Below are 12069 nucleotides of genomic sequence, written 5' to 3'. Positions count from 1 at the left end.
GCCCTCGGTTTCTGTGACATGTGCAGCCCGGCCCCTCTTGTTGTGCGGGGTGGTCCCAGTCCCAGGCTGGATGCCAGAGGACACTCTTAGGGTCTGTGGGGTCATGGGATGGAGCCTGGAGATCAGTGCTGGGGCGGGAGGGGCAGGGTCTGCCCCCCCCCCCCCCCGCCCCCAGTCTGGCCTCCAGGAAATTGCATAACAGAGATGTTTATTTTTGGTGAGGCTGGGTGGGATTTCTTCTCTAAAAAAAAAAAAAAAAAAAAAAAAAACCCAAAACATAAAACTTGTTTGTCTGCCAGGAAGATAAATATCTTTGCTGAAAGCTCTTGGCCTGGCTGCCAGTTGCAGTTTGCATAATATTGTCACCGAAGCCGTGGCAGTCTGCGTGTGCCCAGGCTCACATGGGTGTCATGCGTGATGCCCGTGGGCCGTCCCCCCACCGTGGCCTCGGCGCTGTCAGTGGCCTCAGGAATGGCCTCCCGACACTGCTTCAGGTCCATTGTGGGCACTCACCTCCACCCCCTTCATCGGAGCTGTGGAGAGAGAGGTGGGGACGGCAGGCAAATGTCCCTCTCACCTTCCCAGCGTTGAGAGCCCTCAGGGCACACAGAAAGCTAGGGAGGAGAGCCGCCCTGACGCCTCAGCCCCCAGGATATGGATGGAGTCAGGAGACCTGAGCTAGAGGCAGTGTCCCGGCACGTCACGCCCACGGCTTGGACCTGTTCCCGAAAGAGGTGCCCACACCCACCAAACGTGCTTGTGCCAGTCAGCTGGTACGTGGGAGGCCCTCTCACGTGCTCCCCCTTATTAATCTGTACTTGGCGTCTGGTGCCTCATCTTACCCGCAAGAGTCCCAGGCAGGGGAGTGTGGCTCAGAGGAGGGCTCACACGGGTCTCCTGATGCCGGGCCAGCGCCTGCACACGCTCCTGCACTCAGACGCGCGGGGCGGGGGGCCTGCCCGCCGCGAGGGCTTCTCGGGGCTGAGTCCTCTGCCGCCCCGAAGACCATAGCGGAACCGGGAATAACAACCCCGGCAGAAACCTCCAGAAGCTGGGACTGTGCCGAGGGCTCTGCATGTCGGCCTCCTTAACCCCACACTACCCCGTGAGGAGGATCCTACAGATATTTTCATTCCCGTTTCATAGAGGGGGAAACCGAGGCACAAAGACGTTAAGTGAGCTGTCGAAAGCACACAGCTGGAGAGAGGTACATGTGGGATTCACTCCTTCCACTGGCTCCGGAGCCCCTGCTCTAAACTTGACTCTGAGTATGTCCGCCCAGGGTGCTAACTGGGCCATCTGGACGTGGACAAGTTACTCCCCGCCCCACTGTCCCCTCTGGCCTCCGCCTCCTTATCCTTGACTTACATAGGTCGACTGGTCCTTTTCAGCTCTGGGCGTCTAGGAATCCACCAGCAGAGCCCCATTCCGTCAGATGGCGATGGCTGTGGGCCCAGGCGGAGAGCTTCGTCTAAATCTACTGGGGCGCACACGGCAGCATCCTGGGGATGCGGGTGTCCTCCCAGTGTCCCCAGTACATGCAGCACTTGCCTGGAGCAGGCAGGACCCTGTGAGGACAATAGGTGAAACCTGCAGAGGGCAAGAGTGTGACCCCCCCCCCCCTCCAGGCTGGATTCTTGGTGGGAGGGAAGGGGTCTCCACAGCTCCTGCTGAGCCCAAACAGGACCAGGCCAGGAGAGGAGGGCCATTCCTGTCTGCCTCGACACTGCCCTCCTCTCTGCCCCTGCCCCGTTGGGCCAGACACGGCTGCTGCATGAGATTTCCCTGCCCTGGGAGTCTGAGGCACTGGGTCGGCATTCTCGATGCCCAAAGCAGAGTTGTGGCAAAGGGGATCCTTCTAGAAGGGAGAGCCCAGGGCCAGTGGGGGACGGGGATTAAAGATCTGAGAGATCAGATTGGCTGACCAGAGTCATGTTACATCGGTGCTGAAAGGGGTCCGTTCTGAGCTGACGGCACAGAGGCTCCCTCAGAGAGGGAAAAGGACTTGCCCGAGGTCACACAGCACTTTGATGGCGAGCCAGGATTAGAACCCAGGCCTCCTGACCTCACATCCCGTGTGACTCTGAGACGGGGCAGGTGGCAGGGGATGGCTCTTCCCGTCCCTCCCTCTCCTCTCGCTCGGCTCAGCCATTGGTTTCTGACTTTGTTCCCCTCCCCACCCCCCAGCCAAAGAGAGCTCGCTGGGTGAGCCAGAGTTACCGCCTGACTCTGACACCGTGGGGATGGACAGCAGCTACCTCAGTGTGAAGGAGGCCGGGGTGAAGGGGACCCAGGACCGGGCCAGTGCCGACCTCCCCAGCCCGCTGGATAAGGCCGACTCAGAGAGCAACAAGGGTAAGAAGCGGCGGAACCGAACCACCTTCACCAGCTACCAGCTGGAGGAGCTGGAAAAGGTCTTCCAGAAGACCCACTACCCCGACGTGTACGCACGGGAGCAGCTGGCCATGAGGACAGACCTCACCGAGGCCCGCGTGCAGGTCAGTGAGGGCGCCCGGGGAGAGGGTGGGAGAGCGGGGCCTGCCCTTGGGCCGGTGGCCCAAGCTGGGGCCGCCTGACTGTCCCTCAGCCACACCAGGGTTTTCTTTATCTCAGTCCAAGGAGAACCCGCCCCTCACGCCCCTGCTTCGACCGGAGCAAGGCTGCTTTTGTCCACCTGAATACCGGGCCTCTTGCCCTGGCGGGAGCAGGGGCAGAAGGGGAGTCCCCAGTGGAGGCCAGGAAGCCTGTTAGCTGTGTTTCTGGGCCCTGTGTGGTGTGAGCATCCAGGCCTTTTCACAAAGGAGGTGACCCGTGTCTGCTCTCGAAGGCCTGTCTCTTAGGACCCGAAGACAGCTACGGCATTCCAATGGGCAGACGCAGACAACAGCCTGGCTGCCTCCTCATCCATCTTTCAGCTCCCAACTCAGTAACCTTCTCTGTGAAGTCTTCCTGACGGCCGTGGCTAAAGCGGTAGCCCTCTACCACCATCCAGCCGCCAAAACACCCAACCCCGCCCAGCCCCGCCCAGCAGAACCCAAACAGCACAGCCAGCCCAGCGCAGCCCAGCCCGGCAGAACCCGACACGACTCAACACTACCCAACAGGACGCAACCTAACACAACATTACCCAAACCAACACTCGATGCAACACAACCCAACGCATCCCAAACCCACACGACACGAGCCGGGTCACCTTCTACCACATCACCCTGTTTTGTGAGAATTTACGAGCGGCTTAAACTGTCTTATCTGTTTGTCTCCTCCCACTACACTGTGGGCTCCTGGGGGCAGGTACTGTCTGGCTGTTCATCCCTGCGCCCCTACCAATTAGAGAAGGCTGAACTCACAGCAACAAGGGCAAACAAGACATATTCGTGGATCGGTGGACCTCCTTTGTCCAGAGAGGTGTGTCCTCCCTCCTTGCATGAAGTTACAGCAAGAAAAGAACCGGAGAGGAAGCAAAAACCTCTGAGGCCCCAAAACATGGCTGACAAAATCCCTGCACTGAAGCTCAGGCTTCAGCTTCACACAAATAAATGTCATGCTCGGTCAGCTTTTCCACCCCAGAGCCTGTTAGAAATGGCAAATAACGTATTGTCAGACAGTTTTTGTCCCTCCCGTGGGCTGGGGAAGTCCACGGCCTGACAGCGACGACGAGCAGTCTGGCTTTTTTTTTTTTAAGGCGGGACGGCTCAGCTGGGCTGGGCTCAGCTCAGAAGTGGGTTCAGTGCCAGGACAAAGAGCCTTCCCTCATCAGCAGGCCCCAAGGGCGCCCCCTGCTGCATCAGTTCACCAAAGAACCTTCCCCAGAGTGTTTCCAAGGCATCAGTTAAAGGTTCATCGGTCTCAATCACGTTCTGTTTAATCAGGCAGAGGCATCCTTAACACAGTCCAGAAACGTTTTCATTGGAAATGGATATTATGAAAAAGGACCGGCAGTCACCGTAAATATGTAGCCATCCAGAAACTGCACGTACCCAAAGTGACTGAAAAGTCAGGTTTTGAGCCACAAGTTCCCCGGGTCCGGCTGCCCCTTTTAGTCCTGCCCAGTGCCTGGTGAATGGCTGGGGAAGGAAGACGGGGCAGTGGAGGCTTTACTGTGATTCTAGAAACCTTCACACCCCAACTATCTTATTTGAATCAAGATAAGCCACCATGTGACCTCATATGCCTCAGAGTCTGGACGGGAACCCCAGAATCGGGCCTCAGCTCTGCCAGTGGATTGCAAGGAACTGAAGGAGCCAGTGGAGAAGGGAGAGGCCAGTTGTAGGCACCGTGTCAGTGAGGGTTGGACCAGTTCGTCTTCCGTGTAGTATGTGTTCCTGACAAACGGCTGGGAGTGCCCAGGCGTAGAATCCACTCAGTATCGGAGGAAGGATGGCTCCTATAGTACGAAACATGGAAATGACACTGGGGCACATAGGACATTTTTCACGTACCATGATACAGCTAAAACAGAGCGTCCCCTCTGTACACGTGTGTGCGAGTGCACACACACACACACACACACACACACAATTTATGCCTACTTCTAAAAAGGAGTTGAGGCAGCTTACAATTCATGATTTATCATTTTCATCTTAGAACAAGAACAACGTCCGTGAAATAGGAAGATAATTATGTCAAACACCTAGGCTAAGAATCCTAGTTGCCACCGAGCACAAATTTCAACCTTGAGCTTCCCGGCAGCCAAGGCAGAAAGGGAAACCCTGATGTGTTGCATATCTTACCATCTAAGAGGATGATCATAGGGATATAGAATGTTAGTGCCGGGAAGGATCATCTGGTCCTCTCATTTGATAATAAGAGGAGGACCACTGGTGGTCAGATGACTCAGGAACAGTGACTCAGTGGCAGAATCCAGGACTCCTGAGCTCTGGCCTACTGTTTCTTTTAGTTTAGCTTGCCGTGCCAGGACATGGGCCATATTGTTCTGAGACTTTTCTTTGTATAAAGGCAGCAGGGTGGGTGGGATCGTTATGTGCGTCAGACCTCTGGATCGAGCCTGGCAGTGCCCTGAGGTTTGGGGGGAGTGGTGAGGGAGCCCCCTGCCTGCCTCTGCTGAGTTTGTTCTGGGGCCCATCCTCAGCTGGTGGGAAGCCAGGTGCCTGGCGTGGAGTGGCGGTGGGGACAGGGAGGAGGTGGGGGGCTCCGAGATGGACCTTTCCCGGGAAGAAGCTCAGGGTTTGGCCTTGCTCCAGGGGGCTGCAGGGGCCTCTCTCTGCTGTCTGGGATTCCGATCTCCGCAGCTGGTGTCTGAAGACAATAAGACAGAGGCCTCCCCGCCCTGGGCCACCCCGCCCTGGCCCCAGATGGGCTGCGGTTAGTGAGGCCCCCGCCAAGACGGTTGGTTCCTTGGGGAGAGGCCTGTGCTGAGCAGGCTCAGGCCAGGGTGGGCCGGGAGCGGGGTGGTCCTGGGGTGCGACACGCAGACTGGAAGGCTGGACCTCGTGGTCCCCTCTCCCCCTTAGGGTTGTCCCGTGGAGACAGGCTGGGGCCACCGAGCCCTGAGGCACAGAGCATCTGTGGGGAGTTCTCAGAGCGCCAGGCTCCAGGGCTCAGAAATGGAAGGACAGACGAACCTAATCTCCAGGCCCTCCAACGTGAGCTCCGAAGGGGCGTGAGGACGCCCTGCCACCACCCAGCTGATGCGCGGAGGAGCCGGCAGACCCGAGAGGCTGACTCAAGCCGGGCCTGGGCAGAAGAGCTCCAGCCTTGCTCAGGAGCAGGGCCCAGGGCTGCGGGCCGGGGAGGAGGGGTGGGGCAGTGCCGCTGCCCCACAGCCTGGCCTCCCCTCTCAGTCTTTAACCCTCCGGTAAATCCCTGGGCCTGGCCCTCTCCACTGACTCCGTGGTGCTCCCCGCTCTCCCCCACTGCTCAGCTGTCCTCCCAGATAACCCCGGCACCCCCACCGTGCTCTCCACGCCCAGCTCCAGCCTCCACATTCCATCGCCCCCGACTCTGCGCCTCCTCCCACTTCTTGGACCCAGCCACCCCTTTCCCAGTGCATCACCACCCCCCCCCCAGCCCATCCAGAGCCTGCATGACACCTTCACCTGCCGCTCCCACCCCGGGGCTCCAGGGAAACCCCCCTCACCCGCCCCGCAGCGTCGGCCACAGTTTCCCTCCCCTTCTCCCCCGCCCCCCCCAAGAAAGAACGGAGCCATATATCTTGATGCCTGCAGTGGGCTTCTCCCCTCCCCCTGGCTTCCCCCACAGAAAACCCTGGGAGGCTGAGGAAGGAGCGGAAAGACTGAGCTAAGCCTGCAGGAAATTAAACATGAAATGAAAACAACTTCTCTGATTCATTCTCTCATCCTGCCCCCCAGTCCCCCATTCCAGGCCGCTGATAAAGGGGGATCCCGTTTCAGCGGCACAGAGTGGAGACCCGATCCGCCCTTGGCTCTCGGCGGGCGGCCTGGGCCCGGACCCCAGGAGCCCCTGGAGGAAAAGGGGCCCAGGAGGCTGTGGGGCAGGGGCTGAGTGCTTCTCTTATACCAGAGTCAAGACAGGGAAGAAGGACTCTGAAAGCAATGCCGGCCAGTGTGTGTGTGTGTGTGTGTGTGAGAGAGAGAGAGAGACACTTGTGCACACACACATATCCTTGGGACTAGGGAGGGACACTGAGGTGCAGCCCCGCACTCCCTCCCTGCCCCCACCGTCCTCACACTAACGTGAGACACACACACACACACCCCAACTTTTTTGTCCTCTTTCCTTTAGCAAAAGACAGCAAGAAAGGTCAGGAGCTCTCAATAAACAAGTGTGAAGTATCTTAAAAACTAGGACATTTCTCATCCGTCTCACCTGTTGCTCTGTGAGGCACAACCCCTGTGAGGACGTCAGTTCAGATATTGGCCCCATTTTCCAGATACAGAAACCGCGGCCGGTGGCAACGCCCAAATGGGCACCGTGTTGCCCAGCCACACCAGGAGCCAGAGCAGGCTGAGCAGACCCCGTGCTACCCTGGGAGCCCTCGGGCCCAGCTCCTCCCTCTTCGAGGATGCCGGCTGCCAGTGACCTGCTGTTGGTGTGTGCCCACCTGCACCTGCATCGACCGGCAGGTGCACTTCTAGCTGACAGGAACCTCTCCCCGGGGATCTCCGAGGTCTGCCTTTGACGACTCGGCCCGAAGCCTCCTCACACCCTCTTCCCGCCGGTCTCTGCCCCAGATCCCAAGTCACAGGCAGCAGTAGCAGGCCTCAAGTCCGGCTCTCGTCCGTGAACCTTGGGAAGGGTCTCAGCCTGCCAGGGACTTTCCTGCAAAGGAAAGGGACCCGACAGCCCCCACCCGCCCATCAAAGACCACAGCTCACACGCCTGGCTCAGAGACCACGCTCCCCACCAGGTCCCCGCTCAAGCCGACGTCCCACCCGCCCCTGCCCAGTGACGGGTGGGCCCTCACTCCTCCCCAGAGTCGGGCCACCCTCTGCACGAGACCTTGCAGTGGCCACTTTTACTGACCACACCAAGGGCAAACCCCTCTACTAGGCAACGAGGTCCTCCACAATGTGACCTCGGCGTCCACGATTCTTTCTCTCCCACCGCCCCCCAGCTGGGCAGCATGGTCTCCTGGGGTTGAGGATGCCCTGCTGTTTCTACACTCAGGCCCAGCCCCAGCCCTCCCCTCCACGAAGCCTCCCCTGACTGCCTCTGCTAACCCAGCAGAACCCCTGTTCTCCATAGAAGCTTTAGCACAGACGTCCTGAGTGGGGAGGTTTTCCAACAAGAAGGCTTCAGAGGGTATTCAGACAGGTAGGAATTCTGATGCTGGGCCAATAGGCCCCAAGGGACCATGGACGTTTTGGAAAATCATGGCAAGCCTGTGTGCGTGAGCGGCTAGGGGACGAGTTTCTAGAGGAGCGGTCACAGCTTTTGTCGGGTTGCCCACAGGAGTCTGTGGCCTGCAGCAGGTTCGGCCACATGGCGCTGGGGTTGGTTAGATGACCTGGTAAGGTGGCCGGTGATATGCTGCGTGTGTGTGACACTTGCCTGCTCTGGATTCTGAAGCTTGGAAAAATGAAGTCTGGCCCAAGATCACACTGTGGTTAGTTGGGGGTACGCTGCCTTCCTGACTCTCAGCACTGATCATTCTAGATTATAAGCCTTGAGGCCAAAGACTGAGGCAGACACTTCCCCGCAGCCCCGTGGCCCTGACCATGCACTGTGATGGGTGGGGGCTCGAGGGACCAGCTTGCACTGCGTGACCCCTTGTGGCAATTGCTCTGTCTTGTAGGTCTGGTTCCAGAACCGAAGGGCCAAGTGGAGGAAGAGAGAGCGTTTTGGACAGATGCAGCAGGTCCGAACCCACTTCTCCACCGCCTACGAGCTGCCCCTCCTCACCCGAGCTGAGAATTACGCCCAGGTAAGCCCCGGCCCCGAGCCGCCGGCTCCAGCCCCCCAGGCTCCTGGGGCTCTGGGAATGGGCACCTCAGAGGAGGGCTTGGGTCCCCTGAGATGGGACACATGAGGCCCGGTCCAGGTATGTTCATACCTGAATGTGGGAGGCCCAAGGCCTTTTCTGCCCAACGTTAAGTGCTGGCCCAGGCTTGGCTGGACGTGAGGGAGGGGCAGGTTGGGACAGAGAGGACGGCTTTCCCCTCTGCCACTTTTGCCGTTTTTGCTGTGGATGTCAGATCCGGGGCAGGCTGCCGACCAGGGCCTCCGGACCATCAGGAGCCGCTCGGAGTGTTTCCTAGGGAAGCAAGCCCCTGAAACCTGGCGGGCGTGACGCAAGGCTGTAGCGCGCATGGGAGTCTGAGTCCCGAGATGGGCTGTTCTCCGGCCCCAGACCTTTCTCACTTCAGACAAGCCACGAGCTCTCTGGGCCTTGGTTCCTTCACCCAAAAACCGACACGATAAAAGGACCCTCCCCAACTCTTTCGTGAGGTTGTTGAAAGGCAGAGATTAGACAACGCAGAAGTACTTGGGGGAATGAACAGCCCGATAAAGGTCACGCTACAGCCCTCAGCTCTCCCAGGCGACTGTGTCCCATCCTCCCCTCCGTCCCGTCCCGTCAGCCAGCCCCCATTCTAGTGACACTGGAGTCTTCAGTGGGAGGCAAAGGGACGAGAAGAGTCTGAGTAGTGGCCGGCACCCGGAGCTGAGATGTCCCTCTGGCTGAGGCCACTCCTCACACCCCTCAGTCTGTCTGGTGGAGGTGACCGTTCCCTCCCCTCGGGCCTCTTGATGCTGGTGGCAGCATGGCCTCTGCCTTCAGCTCCGGGCCTGGCCCCACCCGGCAGTAAGCCAGGCCTTCCTGTCTCCTTTAAGACTCTCCGTCAGGGCCCTGCTGTCCCACAGCCCCTGGGCACCCCTCCTGGACCAGCTGTGCCCCTCGGCCTCCCAGGATTCAAGTGAGGGGGCAGGGGGCAGGGCTGGGTGAGGCTGAGGAATGTGGGGTCTCTCTCTCTCCTTCTCACACACACACCTCGTCCTCAGCTCCTGCTGCCTACTTTGATCTTTCCCCTCCCTCTGTCCTGGGAGGCTGGGCCTCCAGCCTGGCTCCTGGGCCAGTATCTCTGCTGCCCAAGCTCTCTCCTGGAGGGGGGATGGGGGGCGGACAGCCCAGGGCGGCCTCATCCCTCCCACCTGCAGCACCGCATATCACACATCAGCCTTTTGACCGAGGGGAGGGGCGAGGCCCCTGATTCCTCGTCACCCCAACCAGGAGGAAGGCGGTCAGGCCCATCTGCCAACAGTTCTTGTTGCCATGGCAATGCCCCGTGGAGATTCGGGGGCAGCGATCTTTCCTCACTTGGCTTTGGAATCCCTGCCCCGTGTGGACTGCAAACACTGGGTGGGGAGGGGAGACGGCCAGCAGAAGCTGCCTGAGGGCCACCAGGAATCCCCTGCATGTGGCTGGGAGGTCACCATCTCCTCTGGTCCTGCTCACCCTGCCCCTCCACACCACAGGCCTGACTCCAGTCTACCCCCACCTGCTGCCTGAGCACCCCCGCTTCTCTCTCTCTCTCTCTCTCACGCGCACACACACACACACACACACACCCTGGCACGTGGGCAACCAGCCTGGCTCCGTCCATCCCCTCATGCGCACTCCCAGCCTTCTGAGGTGGCCCCGTCCATCCTAAATTCTGAAGCCTCAAGGACACAGCCCTTGGACCCTTAACCACTGGTCATGGGGGAGATTTGCACCCCCTGCCTGGCCCTGCCCCCTGCACACCACGGCCCGCACGCCCAGAGCCCATGTTCCCAACGCCAGAGCTCTCTGGGTTTGGGTCAGCTCCCATTTCTCAGGTACCTGGGATGCCCCAGGCCTGACGAGGAACCACAGGCAAGTAAGACGCTGTTACTGACCTTAAGCGGCTCATGGAGGGAGAGACAAAGTCTGCAACTGCATCTAAAATTTGCACGTCAGCTGGCTGAGGCGGGGGCTGCCCTCAGCTGGTTAGCTGTGCCGGGAAGGTCCCTGTTACTGGACCTTTGATGAAGTTTGAAGTTCAGTCCCTAAAACGGAATTTCTCTCTGCTGGGAACAGAGGAGCCAAAGCATAAAACCCAAACCCTCCTAGGTCTGGATGGCCGTAAGGGTTTTGAGAGACTCCCAGGTGAACACTCAAGAATGATCTCCTCGTAAGGATGGGCCCCTAGGCGGGGACAGGTCATCTGGGGGTAGGAGCAAGCCCCTTGCATACCCGCCACCCCCACCCCTGCCCCAGCCAAGCCTGTGACACCTCTCCCTTCCCTCTCCCCAGATTCAGAACCCATCCTGGATCGGCAACAATGGGGCCGCCTCACCGGTGCCAGCCTGCGTGGTCCCCTGCGACCCGGTGCCTGCCTGCATGTCCCCTCACACCCACCCCCCTGGCTCGGGGGCCAGTGGCGTCACCGACTTCCTGAGTGTCTCTGGGGCCGGCGGTCATGTGGGCCAGACACACATGGGTGGCCTGTTTGGAGCAGCAGGGCTCAGCCCGGGCCTCAATGGCTATGAGCTCAACGGGGAGCCGGACCGCAAGACCTCGAGCATCGCGGCCCTCCGCATGAAGGCCAAGGAGCACAGCGCGGCCATCTCCTGGGCCACATGACAGGGCCCCTCGCAGCCCATCCCCACGCCCTCCCCCACCTCGGGGCACTGGCCACGCCCATGCTTTCCAGGCCCCCAGCCTCCCATTCGACTTTCCTCTTAGGAACCTGGCCTGGGCCAGGGGCCTGGCCCTCAGCACTTTCAGCCGCCCCAAGTGTGAGGCCCCACGGACCGCTGGGAGGGAGGGGGCAGCAGGCCCCGCCCTCTCTGGCACTGAGGCCGAGACCCCTGCTCCTGGCCAGAGGCAGCGGAGGAAGCCAGGTGGCCGAGTTTTGCAGCTTTGCATCCATTATAAGCTGAAGACCCTTTCTCCCCACCCCTGCTCTTCTGCCCTGCCCGGTTTGAGGGTTGAGTCAAGGATAGATTCCCATCCAGACCGAGCAGCGGCCACGTGCAGTCATGTCCGTCCTTCCCTCTGCTGTGTGGTCCCCTGGTCACCAGGCCAGTGAACGTGTCTGAAGAACAGGCCGCCCTACAGAGTTGGCTTCCTGCCCTCCCATCTCCTCTCCTCCCAAAGCCCACAGCATCCGACCTCCTGGGCCCAAGGCACCACCTCGCCTTCACCCACCCTGGCTGTCCCCTGTGCCGGACCCACCTGGGGGGATGGACAGAACAGGAAAGGAGCTGGAGCTGAAGAATCCTGCTGTCATCCAGCGATGCTGGCATCTAGGACAGTCCCTGAGGGGGCCTCGTCCGGCTCCCTTGCTCCCGGAGACCCCGGATCTGGGTGAACACCGCAGGGGAGCAGACACAGACCACCCAAGATACCCACAGTGCTAGAAGAAGAAAAGCTTCTAGAGAGAGGAAGAGCTGCGGGCAGGGGTCCGGGAGGGGACAGGGGCTCGGGCACACACTTGCGCTCTCCTTGACGGTCCAACACCCTGCAGCCAGCAGGGTGCCTGTTACAGTGGGCAGGTCTGGGCAGCTCTGTTCTCCAGCTAGCCAGGCCCCTCCAGGAGGACCTGGGGATGCTTGTCCCCTCCCCCACCCATTCTGGTCTCTCGCCAGGGCTGCTGAGCAGTGCCC

At 60.1% G+C, this 12069-nt stretch overlaps 1 protein-coding gene across 1 annotated transcript in view; it reads left to right on the top strand.

Moving 5' to 3' along the window:
* ALX4 (ALX homeobox 4) overlaps window positions 1–11044 on the top strand; it is a 41546-nt gene extending 30502 nt beyond the window's left edge. The window contains exons 2-4 of the mRNA XM_042958829.1: window positions 2188–2498; window positions 8237–8365; window positions 10715–11044. Of these exons, the coding sequence (XP_042814763.1) occupies window positions 2188–2498; window positions 8237–8365; window positions 10715–11044 (770 nt within the window). The remainder of the gene's footprint in view (window positions 1–2187; window positions 2499–8236; window positions 8366–10714) is intronic.
* The last annotated feature ends 1025 nt before the right edge of the window (window positions 11045–12069 follow it).

Source organism: Panthera tigris, chromosome D1 (assembly GCF_018350195.1).
Source record: "Panthera tigris isolate Pti1 chromosome D1, P.tigris_Pti1_mat1.1, whole genome shotgun sequence".
Taxonomy (NCBI): domain Eukaryota; kingdom Metazoa; phylum Chordata; class Mammalia; order Carnivora; family Felidae; genus Panthera; species Panthera tigris.
Note: the sequence above shows the minus strand (reverse complement) of the source record. Positions and strands in the feature narration are given on the sequence as shown.